The 27,801-nt window shown below is 37.2% G+C and overlaps 1 protein-coding gene across 1 annotated transcript; it reads left to right on the top strand.

Moving 5' to 3' along the window:
* The first annotated feature begins 1,567 nt into the window (after positions 1–1,567).
* Positions 1,568–27,157, top strand: mipep (mitochondrial intermediate peptidase). Its single transcript, XM_005808315.3, has 19 exons — positions 1,568–2,002; positions 2,140–2,313; positions 3,614–3,702; positions 3,800–3,886; positions 3,983–4,046; positions 4,130–4,312; positions 5,600–5,756; positions 5,876–5,924; positions 6,379–6,439; positions 6,566–6,618; positions 8,586–8,739; positions 8,869–8,946; positions 9,715–9,922; positions 10,545–10,654; positions 10,739–10,813; positions 11,990–12,106; positions 17,057–17,178; positions 18,462–18,535; positions 26,891–27,157. The coding sequence occupies exons 1-19, from the start codon at positions 1,856–1,858 to the stop codon at positions 26,989–26,991; spliced, it is 2,103 nt and encodes a 700-aa protein (XP_005808372.1). The 5' UTR covers positions 1,568–1,855; the 3' UTR covers positions 26,992–27,157.
* Positions 27,158–27,801: the final 644 nt, after the last annotated feature.

Below are 27,801 nucleotides of genomic sequence, written 5' to 3'. Positions count from 1 at the left end.
CCTTGTAGACATCGGTTCAATATTTCCATAAGGTATGAGTAACCAGTATTGGTTGATTTAAATTCATATTCTAAAACTTAAAAAAAATTTTTTTTTACTCTCTACTAGACAAGACAAGGTGTCTCAATGATCCATTAACAATTTGAATAATCATTCAATGGATGGATCATGGAAATGAAATTGATTAAAAACTGAAGACTAAAGTCAGGTCAGGAATAAGGTGATCTTAGATGGTCCCTCACCTAAAGCATCTCGTAACTTGTAGAAAATTGTTGAATATTTGCTATTGAGAGACATATTTCCTCCTTTCTCTGTGTTTTCTGATCCCTATTATCTGCTCCATTTTTCCTATACTTTAAGACAGGTTCTAGATGGCGTTCCTGATGTAGAAGGCTGACACAAATCCAAAATTGGATTGATGTATCAAAGAATTAAATTCAGCTGTATATTTCGAAGACTTTAATTTATCACGAAAGTGCTGTAATTTGTTTACTTATATAGCAAATATTACTAATTTTACCATCTAGTTGATTCAGATGTCAGGATATATTTCCTGAAATCATTTAAATGCTGTTGCCTCACTATTTAAACGCGCATTCAGCTGCCAACCATTCGTTTTTTCTGTAGTAGTCCAATTTCTGCTGAGAGATTTGTAAGGCTAAAAAAAAAATCAAAGTTATGATTTGCTGCAGAGCATGACTAAATTTAAATAATGAAGAACTAATTGAAATGTGAATGAAAATGTTAAGACCTATTATTTATTGGGTGGTGTAGTTTTAGTAGTTCTTTGCCAATTACACAAATGAAATTTTTGTATAACTTGCTGTAAAAATCCAAAGATAATAGAATAAAATTCTTTGACGTTTAGCATTTATTTATTGACAAGAATTAGAAACGTTCTCTAAGCTCAAAACAGATGATGCCTAAAATTTTAATTATGCACAGTACCCACCAAAAGTATTCATACCCCATGATCATTATTTCTAGTTTGTTGCAAATCCACAAGTTTTTTTTAAAGATTTACAATACAAAGAAGTGTATAATGGGAGTAAATAACTTTTTTCACTAATCTGAAAAGTGGCATGTGTGTATAATGATAATCTATGGAAAGACGAAAATTTTCAAAAATATTGCGTTGAATAATTTTGTAAGAACTAAACATTATGAAATGCAAGTAATATTAGATGGTTTTAAAGTAATATATTAACTTGTTTATCACATAAAATTATTATTTAAATGCACAGGAGTTTGTGGGAGTAACATGACGAAATGTGTCAATATTCAAGAGGTGCGAACGTTTAAGTGATACAATTTTATTTTATTACCTGCTTTCAATAGGAAGAACTCACGTGACGACAGATTTCGATGGGTATTCGCACTTTCGACACACTGCATTTGTGCAAACACCTGTTCGTGTAAGATATATTCACGCAGAATATGTTACATTAAACACTTCTCCAATAAATAGCGAGACATAGTCAGATCCGTTTACTTTATCCTTAAAGGACTTGTATTCTTTTTCTTTTTTTTTTCACGAAAGGGCGAGATGATACAAAAGTTTGGATTCGCATTGAGTAGGCAATGAGCTAACATGCTATCAGTTTTGATGCTAGTTGGACAGGTCCTCTTTTATTCTATTAGAGATAAATATCATTCGTTTCCCACCAGGAGTAAAGGTTTCTAATGTTTTCGGGATATTTAAAGACACGCATGTTATTTTTGGACTTGCCAGACAGACTAACGTAAAGGCTAAAGTATAGCATGCCCTCTGTCACTTTCTATCAGTATCAACAGTTAACCCTGCGGTAGAGCTTTCTGCTCTTTAGGACACGAGTTACAGCAGACTTAGTTCACAATGTCTGCTTCACAAAGGCTGCTTCACCTGGTGAAGTACAGGAGTCTGTGGACCCATGTACGGAGAAAAGTCACCACATGGTCTCCTGTTGGAGCTGCTTTCAATGCCAAACCTTTCAGGAGGCTGGACCTGGTTGAGAAAAACGTGGTTTGTACATTTTTCACATTCTCACCTGCTGTATTTACTCATGTGATCGTTTGGTGCAGGAATCAACAAAAAGCTGCAGGTTTTTTTGGTAATCATAATGACATATTTCCAGTCGTTTTATGTGTTTGTGTGACCAGGGTTTGTTTGGAGTGCCAGAGCTCAGCTGTCCTGAAGGCTTCCAGGCAGCCACACAGACAGCTCTGAAAAACACTGAGCTCCTGCTGCACAGAGCCTGCTCCTGCTCTCCAGGTGTGGAGACAGTGGAGTGTTTCGACCAATTGTCAGATGGGTTGTGCAAAGTGGCCGATCTGGTGAGTTACCCCCCTTAAATGTGGTAATATATTTATATGTAATAAGCATTAAGGTTTACTTTGATTTAGGGGAAAAGAAGAAACTTTTCATTTAAGTGTTGTATCCAAGTAGGCAGGAGTATTCAGGGCTACGGCATAATGGGATATCTATAGGACTTAAAGGATAAAGCACCTTTATATCCACCAGTAGGGATGGGCTGGGACACGATTCTTAATAAGGATGGCTCAAAAAAAGTTTTCATGTTAAAAAAAGATACAATACTGCATAGGCCAGTGGTGGGGCTGCTGATTTTATATGAGTTGCTGTTGCCCCTCTGGTCACCTCTAGGTGATGTCACTATTTTTACAGTATCATTACCTTTAGTAAGCATACAGTATTTTTAGTTTATCACAGTATTTACAACAAAAGTTACGACATAAATATGTTTCTTGTTTTAAGGATTGTCTTTAATCCTTAAAAGACAATCTTTAAAAAGACAATCCTTGTACAGTATTTACAACAAAAGTTATGACATAAATATGTTTCTTGTTTTAAGGATTGTCTTTAATCCTTAAAAGACAATCTTTAAAAAGACAATCCTTGTACAGTATTTACAACAAAAGTTATGACATAAATGTGTTTCTTGTTTTAAGGATTGTCTTTAATCCTTAAAAGACAATCTTTAAAAAGACAATCCTTGTACAGTATTTACAACAAAAGTTATGACATAAATGTGTTTCTTGTTTTAAGGATTGTCTGTATAGGTTGTTTAATAATAAAAAAAAAAATTAAATCCTTGAGAAAAACTACCATGCTAGTAATCAAAGTCACTAGGTTTTGTTAGTTACATTGCTTTTCTATTTTATTAGAACAGAATTTAAATGTCATTAAATGAATTCATAATTTTCAAGTCCACCATTACTCAAGCCTGTGTTTCTAAACAAACTTAAGGTCAATGAACCCAAGGTGAGCTGTTTGGAGAGATTTAAAATGTAATGTACTTAATTAATAGTTAAATATAGGGACCAATGGTAGCCACTGCAAAGCAAGCCAGCGCTTTTACCAACACGCCAAGGTTCGTGGGGGTTGTAGTAGTACTATTTCAAACAATTTGAAGCTCTAAAACCAAAGATTACTAATTTGTTCAGTGGCTAATCTCAGAGTAAGCCAATAAAATGATATTTTGTTCCCCGTTGTTTTTTATTTTGTGTTTTAAATGAACAATTGTTTATTTCTGCACTTGCAATTGAGGAAATTGTCAATTCTGGAACATAAAAATAAATGCTCAGTCCTAGTTTCATTGTCTTAATTTATTTGCAGGCAGACTTTATAAAAGTGGCCCATCCAGACCCAGCATACCGTGAAGCTGCAGAGAAGACCTGCATAGACATTGGCACAGTCGTGGAGAAGTAAGAAGCGTGGGTCTTTACAAAGTTACACAACTTACAGAAACTTTGGAAGCTGGTAAAATATTCATGTATACCTGTTGATGAATTTATGTTGCAGGTTGAACACTAATGTTGAGTTATGCAAGAGCCTGAAGAATTTACTGGACAACGCAAAAGTTGTGGCAGAGCTGGATCCTGACACAAAGTACATTTATTAGGAATCTATTTAGTTTTTAACTTTGCTGTAAGTGACGATTGTTCAGACATGGTCAAGCTGTATTTTTTTTTTTATTATTCTTAGGCGAGTGGCAGAGTTATTCATGTTTGATTTTGAAATCAGTGGAATTCATCTGGATGACAAACTGGTGAGATTTTAGTTTAAATAATCCTCTTGACAGACTAATTCTGTTTAGGATGTCTCCACTTATCCCTCCTGTTTTTCCTGCAGAGGAAAGAGGCTGTTGCTCTTCACGTTAAGCTCCTGGATCTAAGCAACGAGTTTCTGATTGGCTCTCATGTGCCCAACAGAATCGCAAAGTCTGCGATTCCCAAACATCTGCAGGTCCTCTTTGCAAGTGACGGAAGTTTCATTCAAATTGGAGGACTGCATGCAGATTCCCCTGATGACTTGGTATGTTTATAATCTGAAGCGCTAATACACTTCCCTCGTTGTTCAACAGATGGAGCCATTGCCATTTCAAACCATAGTTGGACTCAGTTCATGTAAAGTTTCTGATCTTTGTAGTTCTTTCTGCCTTAAACATGGTTACTTTTTTTTTTTTTTTAAGTGAATTGTTTATTTTATTATATTTTGTTGTATTATGAATTGTTTTAGCATTATAGTTTCTCTAAGTGATACAACTTTAGTTCTTGCTCATAGAGGCACATCTTTAAGAAATATAACACCATGAAAAAACTGAAATATTTTTTGTCACACATTTCAGAAAGTTAAATTCATTTATCAATAACATTCATCAGATAGAATGAAATACTTCCAATTTTTATTTATTGTAATTGTGATGATTATGGCTGACAGACAACATAAACGCAGAATTCAGTCACTCAGAAATGTAGAATATTGTGAAAGGGTAATATATTTGAAACTCGTGATGTCACACCCTAATCAGCTAATTAACTCAAAACATCTGCAAAGGTTTCCTAAACCTCTAAATAGTCTCTCATTCAGCTACACAAGCTTGTCAGATGTCCAGAAGACATTCAACAACACCCTTCACAAGGAGGGGGAGCCACAAAAGGTCACTGCTAAAGAAGCTGGTTTTTACGCTTTGCTGTATACAGGTATATTCATAGAAGGTTGAGTGGAAGAAAAAAGTGTGACAAAAGAAATTGCAACAGCAACAGAGATAGCCACAGCTGTGATCAGATTGTTACACAAAATCCATTCAAGCTGAGGCTGAAGTCAGAACATCAAGAGCCAACATGCAAAGACAAATCCTAGACATGGGCTACAAGCATCTCATTTCTCATGTCAAGACACTCCTGAAGCAGAAACGATGTCACAATCATCTCACCTGGACTAAGCAGAAGCAAAACTATACTGTTGCTCAATGGTCCAAAGCCATGGCCATGTTGTTACTGTTCAGCAAACTGACCTGAAGAGAGACACTAGACTGCACGATGCAGATGTGTTATGAATCTATGTTGTTTCACTTTCTGAAATGAGTGACAAAAAATATTGGAGTTTTTCACCATATTAATCTTTTTAGATCTGGCTGTATACCACAGTAATAATCTAATGAATTTATTTCCACATATAGAGGTTTTAAAAAATGCCTAGCCAAAAACTATACTTCATTATTTATATATATATATATATATATATATATATATATATATATATATATATATATATATATATGTGTGTGCGTGTGTGTGTGTGTGTATGTCCACTATCTAGCTACGAGAGATTGCATACAGGATCTACCTCTATCCCAATGCTGACCTTATGGAGTGTCTGGAGGAGCTGCTGAAGTGCAGGTACAAACTGGCCAAACTGGTTGGCTATGACTCCTATGGACACAGAGCACTAAAAGGAACCATGGCCAAAAATCCAGGTAACTCAGTTAAAAACTCAGTTAAAAAACTTTAGTTTGCTAAAACATATGTTAGTTTGTTGGAGCACCAGCAATTCTTCTAGAAATTTTTTAAACTTTACCCTTCTCACCTTCTGTAGAAACAGTGATGAGTTTTCTCCAGTTGTTGACAGACAAGCTGTCACAGAGGTATGGCCTTTTATTTAATGATTTATTTATTTTTTTGCTACTTTTGTCTTTAAACGTTCTATATATGAACATTTAAACAATAAGTCTGTGGGCTTTATTAAAATCATCTATGCATTGAAAATGTAGTCAAATAGATGTTATAATCCCCAAAAGCCTCTGGCTTTCTGTGTTCCTTATTTTATTCAATTGTATTCTGCATGCGGAGAATTACTCAAACAGTCCAAAAAGAAAAGCATGTCAGTGGACCAGAGTGCTCTAAATTACCCACAGGAATTATTGTGAACTTGTTAGCCTGGCAGCCTGTCCAGGGTGTTCCCCTGCCTTCAGCCAAATGCATGTTGTGATAGGCTCTGCCCCCCATTGACCCTGTGCGGAAAGAGCTGCGTAGAGCCAGGAATTAATGCCTGCAGACAATTAGCTTGTAACTTTTTACTTTTATCTTTTTATCTCCCAGAACAGCAAAAGATTTTCAGATGATGAGAGACATGAAAAAGAAGCTCAACCCTCGAAACGCTGTGGGTGTTTTTTTTCATTACAAGCAAGACTATGTTCCTTTATTATACAGTGCTACCCTGATACTTTAAATATTGAACATTAGTTCAAGCTTCAGTAGCAATCTGTAACCTCTTGTTTTCCCACAGGAGTTAATGCCCTGGGATCATCCATTCCTCAGTGGTGTCCTGCGTGCTGAAAGGTGGAAACCTTAACTTGTTTTCCAGTTCATTGTCATTTGATAAAAATCAGGTTAAGCTGTCTTTATGTGATGAGCTTTGACGGTCATATTTCCATTCTCTCAGTTTGTGGAACCAAACTGTGCCTCAGGTGTCACTTGTTACAAAGGCTGATATGGGAGAAGCATGGGAGCTGCTTCAGTGGTGTCTCCATCTCCTGCTTGAGAAAGCTTTAAAAAATCTCTATTTTTTTTCTTCTTTAATATAATGTTTTCCTCTCTCATAATACCAAGATGGCTTTATGTAGAGTTCCCACAACTAAATGTGTGTAGGAAACATTAAAATAAATTAAGATTTTATTGCAGTAGCATTATCTCACACTGGAAAAAGTCAAACATACTCAACACTTTATTTCATCAATGTTTATTTCATCAAAGGGTGGTATTTATGTAAACTTTTAAAATTTGATATCATGTTATAATGTTTTCCCTCATCAAAAACATATCTAGAATGTTGCTTTGATACCTTCCTGTATGTTTGAGAAATCCTTTAGTCTCACATGGCAGCAATTCAAGTGTGCCTAAACGCTTGCTCTCACAAAGTGCTGCCTCTTTCCACGCAGCTCCTCCTTGAAGCTGTAGCCTCCAGCCAATCTGCCGTGGGTTTGTTAAGTCTGTGGCAGCAGCGTTTATATCCATCACCTCTGGCAGGCCATCAATTGGACGACTCCGCTGTCTTCTGGGAGCCAATCAGGGACGGGCAACTGCACACTCATGTTTGCATAATTAAGTTTACGATGCCAATCGTAACACTTATGACACCAACTACTTTTCAGTTCAACTTTCTTAGAGCAACTGTAAACGACATAATGAGAGCATTGTTGTGATTACGCCTTGAAGGTGGACTGTCGGAAAGAGGAAGAGGTTTTTCAAGATTCAAAGGCTCAATTTTAAAGCGTCAAATCGCAAAATCAGATTTCTATTAAGTGATTTTTAATATATACAGCATTTTTATAACTTCAAGGTAGCACAGTTACCTGAGTGTGCTATAAGCTGACTCTATGTGCCTGGAAAATACATGATATTGCCCCTTTGAGAAAAAAGAAAAAGATGTTTTGAGTAAAATGACTAGTACTGCAATTGTAGGCAAACCAAACAATTCTTTTCCTATAAATTTCACTGAAGCATAATTTATTCTCCACTTTACTTAAATAAAGTGAAGAATTTACTTCACTTTATTTATTTATCATTTTTGATTTCCTGTTACCCTAAATCAGGGATTTTCAATTCCAGTCCACAAGAGGTGTTATTCTTACACTTTTAGATGCACGTCTTCTCCAACACACATTAATTTAGGTCCATATCTCCTCTCTAGAACTTGTAATTCAAGTAAGTCAGATGTCCTGATTTTCAACACTGTGAGAAAATATTTCTTTAAACTTGACCACACCTACAATCTGAGAAAAATTTAATAAAGTTCACAAGAACTGGAACGGTGGAAAACCAAGCAGGCGAGCACCTAGATGTATGTTGTCACTATGCACAGTATGGAGGAGAGTGAACCAGTGCATTAAATGTGTGTGAATATCAGAGCTGACACTTGACTTTCATCTGTTATTAATCACTAATGACACATGGATGAAATTTGGAGATAAATAACCATTTGAGTTCAGTGACATGTATTTAAAGTCACATCCACAAGACCTGCACATCTTTTGCTCCATGTTATTTAGGGTTCAAATGCGGAGAATTACATTTTTAATCAATGAATTAAGTTCTATTATTTTTTATTGATCAAAATAATATGAGGAACTAGATGTGTTTTATTACTTGGAAATAAATGTAGAAAAATAAGTGTGGCCAAGGGTTTGATCTTAATCCTGAAGGTTACTTAATGGCAAAATATCGCAGAATCGTTCTTGCATTTGGTTGAAAATTACAAAAAAAAAATCCCTTTTCTAATAATTGGATTTTCCTTTTGCTCTTTCCAGATACAACATTGAACCGAGCCTCTACAGCCCCTACTTGTCTCTTGGTGCTTGTATGGAGGGTTTGAACAACCTTTTTTCCCAGCTGTATGGTGTCTCCCTCATGTCTGAACATCCGGGTCCTGGAGAAGTGTGGAGCGAGGACGTCCGCAAACTGGTAATGGAAATCTTCTATGGCGATGCAAACCTCATCGGTTCTTTTTAAATCACACCTTTTCTCTGGAAGTCTGTTTTTTGCGTACAGCTTGTGCTCTGATTATGATGAGGTTTACATGTGTGTCACTAGGCTGTGGTGCATGAAACTGAAGGCTTGCTGGGATATATCTACTGCGATTTTTTCCACCGACGAGATAAACCTCATCAGGTAAGTAAACACAAAGTTCACATCAGGTCTGAAATAGATCTTAATGGGTTGATCAAAATTTGTAGCCAGTCACCAGTCGTTCAGTTTTTTGTGAAGCTTTGTCAGAACCGATTTAAATTTCTCTTTAAACTTTCTAATATATTATTTAACAGCATTTATAGAGGCAGTGTTATGTATTGTACAGGCACATAGTGCCATTTTATAGCAGAATAAAGTAATTATGTTACCTGTAGTTATACATTTGCTGTATATGTCAAACATGACTTGTGTTTGATATATTATTGATAAATGTTATATTAGTCTCCAATTTGAAGCTGCTGCCTCAGGTTCAAATTTTTCTATTTTTCTTCTCTAATTCAAAACATAAATGGTATCATTTTCATTTTCTGGTCTGAAAATTAGGTAATGATTTAGGTCACCATAATAAATCATGGTTAATAAACTAGAATATGATGTCCATTATATTAAAAGTACAATTTAAAAATAACCTTCAAGCAGGTGCTGGATACTTTTCAATAACAAATATTTCTTATTATTCATAATAATGAAAATTCATTTTTTGTTATTCTGATGCAATATCCTGATTTTAAATCTTGCGTTTCATTAACTGTAAGCAGACAAATCCTCTTAATTACAGAAATAAAGGCTTAAAAACATACAGCTCTGCGTAATTATTAAAATATAGTGTTTCACTTCAGTTACTGAAATTAATGACCTGTTCAATAATATTCTAATTCATTGGACGCAACGTTATGCTTGTCCATGCAGGACTGTCACTTCACCATCCGGGGCGGACGCTGGTGCCAGGAAACGGATCAGTACCAGCTGCCGGTCGTCGTGCTGATGCTGAGCCTCCCCCACCCCACCAAGAGCGCCCCCACTCTGCTCACCCCGGGCATGATGGAGAACCTCTTCCATGAGATGGGCCACGCCATGCACTCCATGCTGGGAAGGACTCGCTACCAACACGTGACAGGTGCAGCGAGGACGGACGCACACACCCTCTGAGCAAATCACAAATTGTAACCATGCAAAACTCAAAGGGCTTATTTGAATTAAAGTCTACTTTGGAAAATGAGACAGGACTTAGTGAAGTAATAACAATCCAACAGCACAGAAGGTGTTCTCTGGTTGACATTTTATGAGCTTTATGAGCTCCAAGTCTGTAAATGATGACTGTGTGTAGTCCCAAATGTCACAAGCTAGAATTACATTGTTTGACACAGACCTGAAGGGTTTTTGTTTCATCGCAGTGAATTTGAAATGGAAAGTGAGTCTGATCACGTGTAAGCCTCTGGCAGGGTTTACACGACGCTCGACACCATTTTCAGTGTCAGATGACTCTGAAAAATGCCAAGTAATTTAAGAGATCATTAGCCGCGTGACAATATTGACTAAACTCGTAGTTGCTACTTTAGTGGCTGTCTTGTTTAAATGTGTTCAAACATGTTTCTGAAATGTAAGTTGTTCATAAAATCGGCCTAATTTGTAACTTAATCCTAACCTCCAATGTACCATGCCCCCCTCCCTCTTTTTTACACTTTTCACCTTTATTCATGAGAAGTCAAAGTTCATAAGTTTTCATGTTGCTCTTCAAGGAACCAGGTGTGCGACTGATTTTGCCGAAGTCCCCTCCATCCTCATGGAGTATTTTGCCACAGACTATCGAGTCATCAGCCAGTTCGCCCGTCATTTTGAAACTGGACAGGTATGACTGACACCGCAGAATGAAGAGAGTAGTGTTTTAAAAGACAACCTAGCTGACAGGTTTACTCTGTCTGTGTTTCATCAGCCTCTGCCTGAGAACATGGTGGCTCGTCTGTGTGAGTCCAAGAAGGTGTGCGGAGCGGCAGACACCCAGCTGCAGGTAAAATCCCCAGCCTATGGAAATCTAACTGGAGTTTTAAATTCAACAGTTTTCAGGTTGATACGAGATTTAATCACAAGAGTTTGAATGGAGTTTTTTGTGTGATTATTACATTTCCATTAAACTAATAGGGAATTCAATTACGGTATTTAATATGTATTCAGATGTTATCATCCTAGATAATAATAATAATAATAGCCTTTATTTAACCAGATAAAAAACCTAATTGAGATCTCCAAGCTCTTTTGAAAGAGAGACTTGGAAAGATAGCAGCACCGTGTAGAAGCATCAACATTTACATTCAACCTGAGAAATACATTCAGTTAGTTTCAAAAGTGTCAAAGCATACAATAATAAAAACATGTCACAGAAAAACTTTTACTCCTACTTCATTATCAGTTTTTCCCTTTTTTCCCCTTTACATTTGATTTCAGCATCATAAAGTGTAATATCTGGCTTCCGTGCACATTTTCTCCTGTCTTACATAGGAGATCACATCTCCTATGTGATGTCCACACAGACATGGAGCAGCCAGTTCAGATGGTGTCTCTTTGGCTTTTTTTGTTTTTTAATGTTGAAAACAACAACTAACAAATCCTGATTTGACTAAAAATGTACATCACCTATATTTGTTGTATGTGTTGCATGCATACAAACTGACACATTGTTCACAGGGAGGACTGCTAACATGAAATAATCTAAAACAATATTAAATATGTAATATTGAAGTAATAAAATAACACATAAGCACACTGTTATCATAAAGTTCTACTGGAGGCCAGCCTGCCAGAGAGTTTAGAGGGCATTTGAAATAGTTACAGTATGTCGGGTCGGATTTGGCTTGCGGGCCTGGAGTTTAACATATGATTCAAAAGATGCTTCCATTAGTTAAGATTATATCCGGATGTTGCTGGACTGCACTGTAGTGGGCCAAACCCTTTATTTGTAGCATCTGTTATGAAATTAACAGGACAGTATATAGGGTTGGCATTATGATTTATTGAAAACTAAAATATGATTTTCTGATTCTTGTGGAGATACTTCGTCAGACAATGCTGCAAATATGAACGTTAAAAAACAAAACAGGCAGCTCCTGTGGTAATTTACATTATTTTGTGTGGGAGAGCCCTGTGCTTTTTGTTGTTGTTGTTGTTGAGTTTTCTTCTTTTTTGTCAGGTTTTCTATGCAGTCTTGGACCAGATCTATCATGGCAAACCACAGAACCGCTCCACAACAGAAATCCTCAAGGAGATGCAAGAGAAGTTTTATGGGTTGCCTTATACACCCAACACGGTACATCCCAATCATAAAAGCCTTTTTTACAACTATTGATTAACTTGCATTCTCTTCATCAGTGTCTTTAAAAACACCAAAGCCTTTTCCTTTCCTTCTCTACTTTTTGCTTCGTTTTATGTATAACCCCCTCAGACTCAAAGGCAGTTATAGGATTAAAGTCCCGTTTAAAGCTTTCCTGAAATAACAGAGCACACTCAGTCCTTCTATGAGCTCTCCTATGGGAAATATTTGAAACTCTTCCTCTGAGCCCTTTAATGAAAAAAAGAGCCAAGTTTTCCCCACTTCTGCAGCTGTAAGTGAAAGGATGGGGCCAAGAGGTAAAATGGAATAAAATGAAAGTCATATTTCAGCTTGCAATGGTCTTCCCTTGGAATTCCCTTGGAGCTATAATTATGTGGGGTACCATCAGGAATACAGATTGCAGAAAAGCTGAATATTGCCTCATAATGTCAGCGTCTAGGTCTGCGGTTCTCTTCAAAGCACTCCTGCTTGTTTGTCTCTCTGTAACTCTTATGGTAGTTTTTGGACTGCTGAGTGCTCTTTAGCTTTCCAAACCATAATGAGACACTTTGTGCAGAGCTGGATCTTGAGTCATGTTGTGGGATATATTCCTCATTTTAAGAGAAAGTGGACTTATTTAAACTCTCCAATGATTGCTCTCAACCATTTTAGAGTTTGTTGTTTTTTTCTTAAACTATTTCAGCTTCTTTTTGATCTAACCATTAAGCTAGCTTTGAAACCTGTCATTAATAATGCACAGTTCTTGGTTCCTGTTGTGTACTAAGAAAGAGGATCAGCTGCGGGTAACACAGACCACATGCTCAATTTTAAGATCAAGATGTTTGAGGGGAACTAACAAGCAGAAAGTGAGACATTTGTTTGCTTCTTTGTGTGTTTTCTCCTCTTTTCAACAATGATCCAATCTTTTTAAGCATTAATTACACAACAGCTCATGTCTTTTGTAGAATTATGCAGTTGTGGTGTAGCACGATGAAGGAAACACAATTTGAGCGTGGAAAGAGCGTAACATGTCTTTTATCTCCCATATAAGAATGAAAAGCCTGCAGTTACTTTGTGTCTTTTGTAAGGATCAGACGGATATTGTGCTGACGCGTCACCCACATGCAATCTCTTAGAAATGTTGATGTTAATCATCCAATTTGAGTCAAAGGGATTAAAAACAAAAGAGAAGTTTAGAGTCTAAAAATCATTTACAGGGATAGTGTGATGGGTTCTTAAAGGATCTTCAAAAATAATAAATAGCTCTTCAAATAGCTTTTTTCTTACTCAAATCTGTTGCAAACAATTGCAAGGAAAAGTTGGTTAAACTCTTTGTAAACACTAACGTAAGTAGAGTAGTTTCTTTTTTTATGAATGATTATTTCACATTTAGTCATGATACAAACCCAAATTTCTATGTTATTTGTTGGAGCTTTATTTAGGAGGCCAGCCCAATGTAGTGTGAAGAAAAATGATGCACTGTTTACATTTTTATTTTCAATATAAAAATCTGATAAGCATGGCATGTAATTCTCCTAAGTCTTCTTTACTCCAATACATCTCCATGAAAATAGAATACTAACACTGAACATAAGCCTGGAAGACTCTATGAAACATGGTGGTGGCAGCATCATACTTCCAGCAGGACAGTGACCCCAACATGAAGCCACAATTGCAATTGAATGGTTTATATGAAATCATATTCATATACCATGTATTGACATGGTGCAATAAGTTTTTCCCACTTCACTATTATTTGCTCTTGTATGTTTTTTCTGTGATGCAAAATACATAGCAGTTCGTTCCTCAAACTCAACAAATTGAGAAAATGTTCAGGGTATTTGAATAATTTGCAAACTACTGTGCATTTTCCATTTTGTCTGAATTAGACGTCAAACAGCTTCAACAGGCCTCCTAATCTCTGTGATCCAAGCTGCTTTATATCTGTTTTACACAGCAAACTTTTCCTCACTACAAAGTTATGTGAGCCGTGACTCCTCTCAAGAGTGCATTTTCCTCTTATTAAAGTCCCCTCAGCCCAGAAGAGCCATGTCAGCATGACACTTTAGAGTCTGAGTATTTTTCCCACTGCTGCATCGCTCAGGGTAGATGAAGGTTCAAAGCTGTTTGACCACAGTTGGAGAGGATCAGCCAACACTTAGGTTTAAACTGTCAAACAGCTGCGGACACGTTTTATTGAAGTATTCACAGATATGGCAAGTGCTGCAATACGATAAATTGCTTATTACCGTCTTAAAAAATGGGAATTATTTACAAATAAATTATGTTTTACAAAGTAGCAACAATTAGTCCTGCTGCAGCTGCTAAAATAGCAATATAGTATATTAATTATTACAGCTAAGATTTTGTCTGAAACCTCTATATTGTTAGTTTCATAAATAAACTTCAGCAACTATACCGATTTAAAAACCCATTAAACGATTTGTCTATTTTGCTTTAGATCAAAACAAGTATACCAATTAACTGGTTAATTAGTCAGGCTCTCTGCAGTTGGGTGCTTCACAGATAAGCTGCTCATGTCTTGTTAAATCTAAATTGAAGACATTGTTACTTTAATAAGACTGATGTATGACGCATATAGAGATTCCACTCTGACTGTCCAGGTTTTTCACAACTGGAAAATTGTCAGTCAAGTTGTCTTCCTACCAGCTTACTGGTAGTGTGCAGCATTTATTTAGCTAGTTTTGAAACACTAAGTTTTTAAAACCATGTAGACCATAATACCACGACCTGGCCAAGACCTCATGAAAGTATTAAAAATGTTACGATCAATGCTAATGTCATTGTTCCAATTTTTTTTATTGGATCATCCATTTTGGCTCAAAACTTCACAATTGGTGCCTCTAAGATTTTTTTTTATTTCTAGATTTCATTTATTTCAGATGCATTCATTACATGAATTGGGGATTTCTGGGAAAACCACTAATCCCATTCAAGTCATCCTTTTAATATGTCTATCTAGCACCCAAATAATTTTTCTACGCTTTGTTTCAAAGACTCCAAGATTAGATAACAAAAACGCCCACTGTTTGTATTCCTCAAATCATTGAAATTACTGAACAAGCTACAAAGCACCACTTCAATAAATTAAATCAGAAAACAGTAGCATTTCTTTGTCATCTTTGTTGTGGTTTCTATGCTCATATTGAATCCCATTCTTAGCTGGGCAAACACTCCTGCAATAATCAAAGCATATCAATTCTAGAGAAAGATCAACTTTTATTACAAAAGTGTGCAGTCTGATATCATTGTTAACTGTAGCAGTAAACTTGTCTTGCTGAGTCTTGGAATGTTTGCCAGCTGAATTCCCCGGAGTGATCAGTGTACAGATCATAAAAAAAAAAACCTCGCCTTTATAGATATGGTGAGGGGCCCCTTCAGGCATCCACAGGGGAAACAAGAAAGGAGGAGAACGGCGCTTCCTGGCATTTAGGAATTTCCCTGTTTGTTCTTTTAATAGAAGGACCTTGTAAGCTGCAATTAATTTTTTTTGTCTACCTTCCTTCTCATTATATTAATAACTCAAGTGGACTGGCTCTTTAACACAGAGCTTTTAATGTACGAGATATCCTTTTTTGCATTTATTTAATAAGACCTGAAGTACCTGAAGATTTTAAAGCTAAATAAGTTTTACTCATGTTAAATTTTACCCTTTAGGTTCATGGCAGCTGTGTTACAGTTTGCAGGAGTTTCAGTGTTCGACAACAGATTCAAACTGATATTCTGACAGCCTCTCTTAACAAAATAAATTGAAGATGTTATTATGTTTTGTGCCTCTATCAGGTGTCAGTTTTTCCTACTTTTAGTTTCACTATATTGAAAGTGAAACAATCAGCTGCTTCTAAAATGAAAATAAATGTAACCTTTGGGTCTTCATCAATCATTGTTTATCTTGATAAACTTTTTACTGGTAATATGGACATTAGAACATTTTATGTGAAGAGCTGTTTTCTTGTAGCATTTCATAGTTTACATGGATCAACACACACCTGCCTTACTCTAATAGTCTAATCTCTTGTTTTCCCATTTTGAAGGTATACTTAAAGAAATGTATCATGTCATATTTATACTTCAGGGAAACAAGTAATGTGCTACAAATTAAAAGTTCCCTAAACACTAACAAACTTAAGAAATATTGCAATGTAAGTTAAAAAAAAAAACAAAAAAAAACTTTGCTTGGCGTATCAACAGTTGTTACACCAGCAGAAATTTTTGTGCAGAAAAAATAATTATTTTTGACAAAATTTACCAAAACATAAGGTTGTATTTTCTTTTACAAGTATCAGGATGGAAGGATGTTCTGCTGCAATAAAACATTGATTATTTTAATCCTTTTTACACATTTGTATGCACCAATTACTTTTTTAAAAACCGTATTTAAGTTTGAGGATAATATAATTGCATATTGCATTAAAAATAGAGGCTGCCAGCAGTTATGAGTCAGGCGCTGACTGACATCTTTTCAAACACAAATGTTCTCTGCCTTACGGGCATGATGTGTGGCACATTTATTGTTTTTAACAAGCTCACATTTATCATCTCCACCTGTAGGATTAAATCTCCCAGAGGGGAATTAGGATTTTTTGTATATACAGTAGTTCTTCTTGTTTCTCATCTATGTAATTTGATTTATTGCATTAAAACTATATGAATATTGTGATTAAAAGAAATAATATATCTTCCCTGTAATGTGTGAACACTTCTTGCAAATTACTGTAGCACAAAAAGTGACAAACAAATTCTGCTTGATCTTTTTTTCGGGTGAGATCAACTATTGTTGTGAATGTGAACACATTAAAGGAAATAAACCTATTTGTACTTAACTATTTGTACTTGATGACCAATGTTCTTAAGAAGTTTATATTCCCAGAAAAATCCATCCAAACAGAAGTGATCTAAAGTTTTATCCTGGCTGCTCTGTTGTAGGCGTGGCAGCTGAGATTCAGCCACCTGATTGGCTATGGGGCTAAGTACTACTCTTACCTCATGTCGCGGGCTGTGGCCTCCATGGTGTGGAAGCAGTGCTTTGTTCAGGATCCATTAAACAGGTGAGCGTAATGCTTCATGACTATCATTCAGGTTGAAGACCCTGAAAACTGGGGATCAAAACCACTTTGTTAGTTTGTAGTGTTTGTGTATTTTTACAAGGAATTAAGGGAAACTGGAAGAAATGTTAAATTAGATGTTTCCTACTGGGAGTGAGCTGTATCCCCTATTTATAATTATAAGTAATTAGCAATGCTATATAAGCTTTTAAGAGGCTTTTCATTGATGCAGAATCAACCTTTGGCAAGAAGCTAGTCACTTTTAATGGTTCAGTTGCTCTTTAACTAATCAATCAAATTTTATTTGTATAGCACATTTCAGCAGCAAGGCATTTCAAAGTGCTTTACACCATATCAAACACAGAAACACAATGCAACATAGAATCAACAATCAAAACACGACATTAGGTCAGGTTCCATCAATAAATTTGTAATTGATTACGTTTCAAATACAATCCTAAACAGGTGGGTTTTTAGTCGAGTTTGCATCCATAGAAGATTTACCTGTTACACTCCTACTACTAATGAACTAATGAACCAAAAATATTTAGAATTACTTTGTAAGGTTTTATAGCTTGATAATAAAAGAATGATTTCTAAGGAGAGTGATATCGGAAAGTATGCTCAGAATGAGTATGCTCTTAAAGAGACAGAGGCCCAATTTCAAGGCATCAAAATGCGAAGTCAAATTTCATTTAAATCATATTTGATAAAAGCAGAATTTTATAACAACTGCAGGTAACATAGTTTCTTCATTGTGCTATAAATTGGCACCATATGCTGGGAAAATAAATAATACCCTCCTTTGAACTTCTTGCTTTTTAGAAAGTGAAATGATGGATGTAGACATGGTGTTGAACTGTTGGATGTCTGAAGTTCTGAGACTGATTCAGCCTGACATGCTGCCTCCTCTGGATACTGTTTGAGTCTCAGCCTGATGCTAAATGTGACATACAAAACATGAAGCTGGAACCAGCAAGTGTCTGCTGTGATTCATAAATCCATACCTGAATCTACACCACATCCTGTAATGACACAAAGAGACAAAACTGGACAAAGCAGAGCATTATTTGAAATTCAGACGCTCTAGTGCGTTTTCAGGCTTTTTTCTCTACATTTTCTATTGAAGTTGGTTTTTGTTTCACTTACTGTGGCAGCCCTGGTAAAGTAATAGGACTTTAGCTTTGGACATCCAAAGACTGCCCAAGGTTCTGACATGGGAGTATAATGCCATGTCTAACCATTTCTCCTCCTTGTCTTTCTCTGTCCATCTGTGTCTTTGTCAGGGACATGGGTGAGCGTTACCGACGGGAGATGCTGGCTCATGGAGGAGCTAAAGAGCCAGTGTTGATGGTGGAAGGCAAGTTAAAGTTTTTTTCACATAAATCCTGGAGGAGTGGGTTCTTTTTTAATAGGAGAAATGTTCAAGTCACAATAAACATGCAGATAAGGGATTCCACTGGAAATTATCGTATCAGAAATGAATTTCCTTGTTGTAATAGCTTCTTGTGATATGAGTATAATAAGGCATGTCTAATTGCATCACCAGTATGCCGGCAATTAGTTTTAACTGTCTGGACAAACTAATCAAGAAGCTCTTTGGGTTTCTTGCTTTGTTTTGTCTCGTTTTAAGCAGAAAGACGTCCTTGAAAGCACAGACGCAGCTCATCCAGCTGTTGTGGTTTTAACAGTCTCTTTCTCTGTGGCATATATTTAAACGTTAAACACACCTTATGCTTCTTATCTTTGTTTACAAGAGCTTTGTTGTCCCAGAGACAAAGCCAGCACTCCTCTGTGATATTGAATGTAGAGCCTGCTCTGTCTGCCTTCCAGCTGCCTGCATTTGTCCACAGAACAAAGCAGAAAGGGAAGGCGAGGCGGAAACTGCTGATTATAAGTTTTAGTGTCTGTGTCCTCAGCGCTGCTGACTTTGCAAAGCTGGAAACCCAGTAAATGAACTGAATCCTTGACTTCTTCAGATAAGATATATTGGTTTGGAGCATGGGAACAATATATTACTGTTCAATATATTACTGTAGGTTCCTCTCTGACCAAGATGCTGCATAGCATTCTTTAAAAACGCACGTTTTTGGTTGAGGGAACCAAGATTAAAACATATTATTCAGTAAAGGAGTGTCTTACATTAGTACTTCCACAGCAAAAGAAGATTATGCAGCACTTACTGTGCATCCCAGTAAAGGAAAATCCAGATTTCTTTGTTTCATTGTTAGCTTAAAATTCATGATTTTGTTTTTGTCCTTGTCTTAGAAAGTGTAAATAATTAATAGCATTCTCTGAAGTTCTTTTATAACACTCAAAAGTTGGAAATGTCCAGTTTTCTATTTGTTTTTAAGACTAGCCCATGCATAAAAGCGGGATGATGAAGGCAGTTCAAAGTGCTTCATATAATAAAACCACAATACACTAATTATGCAAAAAGCAACACTTGTTACATATTCTCAAAAACCATAATAATAATCATAATAATCATCATAAAATATATTAATCAATGTTACATTTGCTTTTCATCAAATGCAAACAGGTGGGTTTTAGCCTTTATTTAAAAGAAGTTAATGTTTTGGCTGTTTGGTAGTTTTCTGGAAGTTTGTTGGACGTTGTCGAGCTGAAGATAGCGCTCCTCCTGCTCCACTGCTGCAGGAGCTCAGCCCAGAGCTGGAGCCACACTTAGGTGAAGCACTGACCTTAACTAAAGATGGATCTGAGCATGGGCTGCTTGTTGCCGAGTTTCCACAGAGCAGCTAAGAATAGAAATTTAAGTTTGGCCATTTCAGTAATCCTGTTAACGGGGAGTTTGTTAATCTCCCAAATAATGACACTGAAAGGAAGTACAATACAAACGATCTGCGGTCACCAGCCCTGTGGTCACCTCTTTCTAGTCCCAATATCTCAGCCACCAAATAATTAGACCCTTCTTATTTCAACCAATGACCCCTTCTTAAACTCACATTTATTTTTATTGGATTCTTCTGAAGTGAGAGCTGCTACTCACTGTGTGCAGCATGGCTAAAACCCATTTTGAATCTTCTGGCAGGCTTTCCTTTCCTTAAATCATCGTAGTCAAGAGTGGCCGTAAAAATGTCTGCAGGGGAAATAATTATTCTATGGTAAAAACATTACATTTTTCTAGCAACATATCTAATATCTTTTAGATCCTAAAAGATATTAAAGAGCATTAGAATTGCTAGATGATGAATCCAGATTCAGATGTTTTATGTCCCTCAAACCAAAAAGTCATCAAATTATTCTATTATTCCTGCCTGGAGAAATGATTAAACGAAAGAAAGACTTTCCTGCATTTCTCATCCAACCATCACATTATTTTCACTATTGGATTGATTTATTTAACGTCATCATGAAAGCAGTTATATAAAACCATGTTAGTGAATTCATTTCAATGTTTCAATTTTTATGGTTAACATTTTTGTACACAGTCTGGAAAAGTGTACAACCGAATCTTAAGTGTTTTCTAGATCTGAACAGGTATTTAAAAGACAATAAAATATAGTAAAACATGTAGATCTTCACACTTTATTTCTTAACTCTTTCTCTAATACACTTAAAGTACAGTGGAAACATTGCTGGGGAATTAATTTTTTTTGTTATGACATTACTTTTTTAGCAGCAGTAGGGTTAGAAAAGAGAAACGGTAACTAATGTACATAATCCTTCCAATGTAGTACATAAAGGTGACGTTTCCTAGTTTTCATCAGTGAGGTAACAGAAGGGGGAACCGTAGCACACATAGCAGCGGGACCCAAAGGCCCAGTGTTTATCTGGACGCCCAGAACTGTCTGTTTCCCAGGAAGAAAAGTTCTGAATGGAAACCCATTTATTAAATCTGCAGGAGAGGCTTCAGGACAGGGCAAGTTGGAGGGGAAGAAAAGAAAAAGGGAAGGAGGGGATGAAAGGTGATCGACTAACTGAACTAAACCTGAGGTCCTGCTACAGAGAGGGCTTTCACAGTCCAGGCTGCTTCTATTGCTTCAGTGCTGAACACTGGAAATGGATCGGCTCAGGCTCGGTGGCTGAGTCCCAGAACTTTGTTGGTCTTTGTATGTTTCCTTTTTTTTCCATATTTCACAAATTAGTTTTGCTGCACATTATTTCAAATTCCACTTTGGATATTACATTGCTTTTAAGAAATCATAGATTCTGCTTCCAACAGATTACAGTCAGTCTGAATGAGCAAAGACGTTTCTTCCACTGTGAACATCTTGTTTAGGAAGCAGCCTATGAGGAAACTTTGACTTTCACTGAGGACAACAGGAATAGCTAGTTTATCACTGCAGTCATTTTAAGAAGTAATCATTCTCAAAAAGCTTTCAGGCTCCAACACAGCAAGTAACACTTTGATTGCTTATTGTGCCAAAATGGCAGTACAGGTGAAGCACGTACACTAAGTAAATTTCAATTTCAACGTCTCGAATCAGTTTTTCTGAACTGCCAATGGTTTCTCAGTTAAGATTGTTGACTGGATGCAAAACTTGAATAACCTTCAACTTTTTTATCATTTTCTGCTCATAGTTCTCCATGATGCTAGATAATATAAATCTAAACAGACTTCCTAGATTATTTTTGATGGATACATGGTTCTGTTTATTTCTAGAGGAGATTTGGGATTAAGTTCACTTTTAAAAGTCAACTCCACACCTGGATTGTGTCAGGATGCTCGTCTTTCCCTCAATTTGCATAGATGCACTCACACCCACATGTGCTGTGTAAGCTCTGCACTGGCGGCAACAGTTAAACATTTATAGCAGCAGCTTTCTTGCAAATGACACCATGTGAGGAGGACTGCACACTCTTCTTAGGAGGTAACCATTGTAACACACAATCATTTCAAGCACATCTGCTCCTGTTTTTATAGCAATTAGTCTTGTAATTAGAGCAACTATAGCTGTGCTCTTTAACAGCTTCACTCAAGCTGAAGAGCTGGCTAGATTAAAATGAAGTTGGCACAATGCTTTGAGCCAGTCAATACACATTTCCCTCTGCCAAAGTGTTTTGTCATGAATACAAAGTTTGCTTTTTTGAATTTAAATGGCTTATCTTCACTAACTGTAAGCTTTTGTACTTTGAGAAAGGGCATGTCCGAAACAAAGCGCTTCACTGCACAGTGTTTGTCATCACCCTTGTCTTGCTTGTTTTCTGGACCTGTCTGAAGTGAGTGTTTGGTGGAAACATTTCCTGAACTTCAAAGCTGTAATTACAGAGTCAGTGGGCCTCTGGTTTGCCTCCAGGCCTGACAGAGGTAACTGCTTTTCGCACCTTGACATGTTTTTCGACTGGCTGTAGCTCCAGCAGCCACTGAAGCAGCCAGCGATATGTTTTGAAGTGTGTGATCATATAATCCTGTCAGATCTTAGCAACCTAGAATATGTGGATAATACAATTACAGGGAAGATGACACCACAGAGGACTTTAGGCGATGTACCGAGTTACTGCTTGCTGTTGGTTTATTCACATGTTAAAGCAGAAATGTAACATTATGACTGCTCCAAGTTGTGGGTGTAAGTGGCCTACTAAAGAAACCAGTAAATCACGAAAAGCCAAGCCTTTGCAGCTCAGATGAATCAGTTTGACATTTAATTTTATCTACAAACTTGTGAATGTTTTTTTTTCTTAGAAATTTAGCTTAAGGCTATTATACAACAACCAAGTTTGTTTGTTCTGCTTGTTTTAAACTGGAGAGCTATATTTTTATCTTTTTTCTTTATAAGGAATGTGGATCTAGCTTTTTCCATTATGGTATAACATTTTCTAGGCGTAATTGAGAGCTTTGATGAGTTTAACCAGCAGTAGCTGCAGGCAGAACAGCAATTTTGAAGCATTTCTGCAGAATTTTTGTCCCCAGAGCTGCCATTACTGAGACTCAGAGCTGCTAGAGGCTACAGAGTTCTTCATTTTGCAGATAGCCATCGCCCCACCACCCTGTCTGTAAATAAACATGCTTTTGTAGTGTAAGTTTAAGCAGAGTGTAGCTTTGAGGGCTACATTAGGACATGGTTGTACTTTTATTTGGTGTTCATATGAGAAGACACTGTTAAATATTTTTGGCGTTCCATGCTGTCTTACTTCAGTTTTTAATATTCTAAATAGAGCAGTGTTTCTCAAACTTTTCATAGTGAGATTTACCTTCAAAAATACCAAGATTACTGCCATCTTAGCAGATATTTATTATTTCTCCAAAGCTAATGGAAAGATTAGGTAGAAACTGGTCTGGAAGCTCAGCACAGAGCAGCAGTAAAACACAGACATGTTGGCTCTACATTTGACCATCATCTCAGCTATTCTCCATAGACTCCACATACCCACGTTCCAGTATAGGTACTTGTTTTTCCATTTCTCTGCAATAAAAAACACATTTTTCACACACAGGAAAATATATTTGTAGTTAAATGCAAAGGGAGTCAGGGATTTTAATGTCCTCACATCAGATTTTACACTTTATGCAGGAAAAGGGTTATTATTTTTGTTCTCACTCAAAGGGCTTTTAAAAGCACTCTGAAGAAAAGAACTCCTCCGGCCGTTTCTCCTCATGTGTCCTTTAACACCTGCTGTTTTACCCAGACTCCGTCGGCCAAGTTGGCGTACGCTGCTGGCCCTCAGATGACTGTAACGGGTAGAAGCCCCTTCATCAATGGCTGCGTCAGAGCCATTATGAATGGAAATGGAAACTCTTAAATACGAGATGACTCACATGGCAAAGACTCCGTCCTAAAGCTTTCACAACAATGGACACAAAGCACAGATTATGTTTAGTTTGGCTCTGGTTTTTCCTCAGCGCCTGGCCAAGAGTTAGTATAAACCTCTGCCAACTGAAACACTATCAAGCATGCTAAAAGACTGGGAGAGTATCTGGGCTTCAGCTGCTGGGGGAAAGCAGAGCCGGCTGGATGGATGACCGACTGTGTGAATGTGCAGATTTCGTCTGTTCTTCAGGTGTTTGAGCCAAAATAGACAAAAAATTACTCAGTGATGTTTTCTGTTTAATTTGGAAGTCATTCTGAAACTATTTGGATTATCTAGTAATCAAAAAGGTCACAACTGATCATAAAGAGTGAGGCTGGTTGTTTCAGATGTGGAAACAATACTTTGCCTGCAGTAATAATTCCATGTAGTAAGTACTCACATATTCTTTGACATTTTGTCACAGAGTTGGCACAAATACCTCACCAGAGCTAAGAGATTCCCCAGAGCATGATGCTGCCACCACCACCGTGTTTTATCTGTGAGTTGGTCATTTTAGGACGTTTTCCAGAGCTACTTTATGACCACAAAGCGCAACGTTGATCTGGAAGTTGAATTGTGGTCTCATTGAAATAACTGCTGAATTTATACAGAGGAAATGTTACACTCTGGTGGATTTTAAATACTAATAAGGTTATTCTGGAATGCTACTGCTCAAAATGGGTTTAATTTGTGGTATCAGAGTAAAGGTAGCTGGATGCAGACTTTTTAAAAAATTTTATTTTATCGATGTTTGAAAACTGTGTGACCTTTTTACCTTCCCTTTTTGCGTTTGTGTCACATTAAATACTAAAAAACTCATTAGTATTTAACATATGACATGGTTGACCAAAAAATACATAGCATATGCATTTTTTTAACTTTTATTTTAGCAGGACAGATCATCCTTTTATATTGAGCACAACAGAGTATTATTGTAAATCAGATTAAGATGCTTCTTCTGCATGCCAGTGTATTCACACAGTAGGAACATCTGTTTCATTTTAAACAAATACGGCTCAAATACAGTCAAATTAATTTTGAAATAATAAAAAAACTTAACTCACAATGATCTCATCTAAAAGCAAATCTAGTGCATTGTACAGAGGAAAAGGAAAATTAACAATATGTTGTAGTTTTCATTTGAGGCTTACAGGCTAAAGGTTTCACCTCAGAAAAAACCAATGGATTAACAGAAATTTATAAAACAGCCAGATATTTATTACACAAAGTGGAGCATAAAGGACGGCAAGACGCCCACCTTTTATATGAAGATGGAAAATGAATTTTGAATAACATTTTAAATCGTTCAGATTGACCTCTGTGCTTTTCAAATGTTGGTCGTCTTTTTAAACGGACGCTGACTCTTAAAGCTCCTCCTAAGTTTTATCCATCTGATTCGAGCTACAGGCTGTAAATAGGTTGCAAGTATTTAAAGCATGCTATTTCCCCCAACTGTTGGACTTTATGTGTAACTTTAGTCTTTAAAATATCCACTTGTTCTCAACACTCGGGTCTCCAGTTTAAAGCGGTCATAAACTTGTTGTCCTCAGCCGTGGCCACGGCTGTGATTTAGGGTTATCACTGCTGGGTGGATATCACCGCTTTCATGTGGCTGTCTCGTTCCCAGGGAGCCAGGAACCCTGCGGTCTCTCTGTGTTATAGACCCCTGCACCGCTGGTATCATCTTGTAGCCAGTGGGCAGGGTGTGACGGGTGGGTAAGAGGAGAGGATAATCCCCCATCTCTCCCCCTCTTCCCCCTAATGTTCTCATGCAAGATGAGTAGTTTGTACCTGCTGTCTCTGTTTCAAGGTGGCAGCAACAGCATCAACTCCCCACTGTGTGTGTGTGTGTGTGTGTGTGTGTGTGTGTGTGTGTGTGTGTGTGTGTTGGTGCGTCTGTATGTTCAGTTCATTTCCAGTCATGCGTGTCTGGGCAGATATGCTGGTGTGTTAGTATATGTGTGTGCGCTCAATGGAGGTGACCCATGCAGGAAAGAGGAGGGGGTGGGGAGGGTGTTATTTACATTGGCAGCTGCACAAGGGGAAATGAACTGACTTCAAAGCAAGTGTGCAGCTGAATTGTAAAGCGAGCGAGTGAGTCCTCCACGCATGAGCTGGCAGACGGCCTCTGAAATCACACAGACGTTCTTAGAGCTTGCTCTCGCCTCCGCAGTTTTATATACTCCACCGCATTTGTTATACAGAGGAGTCAGACGGAAGAAAAGTTCCTCCATCATTGTGGAAGTAACAGTCAGTTCATTGTTTTTGTGTTTCTTTTTTAACGGATGAAAATTTGAAACGTGTGGTGGAGGCTTCAGAGTTTCCCCCAGAAAACCTGCTAAGCCCAGTGCAGCCGGCTGCCATGTTTTTGAGTTAAAAAATGTTTACAGTTGGCAGAAAATTTGAAAATATCACTTGATAGTTATTGGAAGACTGGAAGATTAGTACCTAAACACCAACTGTAAAGTCTTAAAAAAGGCAAGAAAAACTAAAATAAATAAACAATGCTAAGCCTGGTGGGGGCACAAGTAAAGCCTGGTGACCGGCCAGGCTTATAATACACTGAGGGAAACCCTGAGACTTGTTTTCAAACCACAAATACCCCTAAATAAAATCCAGTGCAACCAATTTTTAAAAAGGTCCAGTTTGAACACAACAAACATGTAGAGTAGAGTGGTAATAGAGTGGTAGAGACATAATAAATACACACAGGTGTGTGCTATTTATGAATTGGGTGACTTCTGAAAGCAATTGATCATGCTGGATTTTATTTAGACATATCATAAGAAAGGGGGTGAACACTGCTTTTATCATTTATTATATGATAAAATGTCCAAAACTGTCTAGACTGTTTAAGATTTTTATGTGTAAATGAAAATGTGGCATTGGCTCAAACCAGAGCCTTACCAAAGCTTCGGCTCACTGATTTCAACATCATTGTTGTGTTTTCTGTGTGAGACAGGCATGCTGCAGAGACGGCCCAGCATGGAGGACTTTGTGGACGCGCTTGTGTCTGAGCTCAACCCGAACTTTGAGACCTTCCTCATGGACTCTGAAAGCTGATGGACACACACATCCAGCTTACAGAGATTGCTCCGGGCTTCATCTTCACTTTATCTGTAAATTCACTGTTAACATGTTTTCTATAGTAACGCATGGAGTCATATTGACTTATTTAATGTACCTGTTGACATAACTTAATTTGAATTAAAGAGTTGAGAACTTTAAAGACAAGCAGTCAGATTGTTTCTTTTCAGTGAGTTTAACCACTCGCTGAAAGTCAAAAAGTTCTGGGTTTCTGGATACTTTTGTCTTTTCTCTTTGTTTCTATTCTCAATAACTCAACTCTGCAGCCACAGCCTCGTCAAAAAGCGGTTCTCGGCTCACAGGATAGCCGTACATTGTTTTTTCCTGCTTAAATCAGCATGAGGAAGAATACTTAATCCGCTCTTCCTGTCATGTGCTCATTGTTTAGGCTTTGAATTAATGCCGCTCCATCTGTTTTGTCTGTCAGGAGTTTTGGGGGGGAGGCGAGCAGAGCTTTGGCTCACAGTTTATAGTCTAATACGAACCACACAACTGGAAACTTTTTTGGGACATGTCCAATCACATGAACAGCTGCCTCAGTAGGAGATAATTGGTCACTTCATTCTACAAAGTAAGTTTTATTCATTTCACATTTAAAGATGAGGAGCACAGACTGTAAAATAAAGGCTTTAGTGACTTTGACTCAATGTGTGGGTTGCGTCCGTCTCAGACAGGAATCACACTAAGCAGCAGCTGCTCCTTTTAACATTGTCTCTGCTTGCCTGCTTCACACCTGAGCCTGAGGAGAGGCTCCACATGGTTGCAGAAGATGTGAGCACACTATCA

Source organism: Xiphophorus maculatus, chromosome 18, assembly GCF_002775205.1.
Source record: "Xiphophorus maculatus strain JP 163 A chromosome 18, X_maculatus-5.0-male, whole genome shotgun sequence".
Classification (NCBI taxonomy): domain Eukaryota; kingdom Metazoa; phylum Chordata; class Actinopteri; order Cyprinodontiformes; family Poeciliidae; genus Xiphophorus; species Xiphophorus maculatus.
This window is presented reverse-complemented; position numbering and strand designations above follow the sequence as displayed.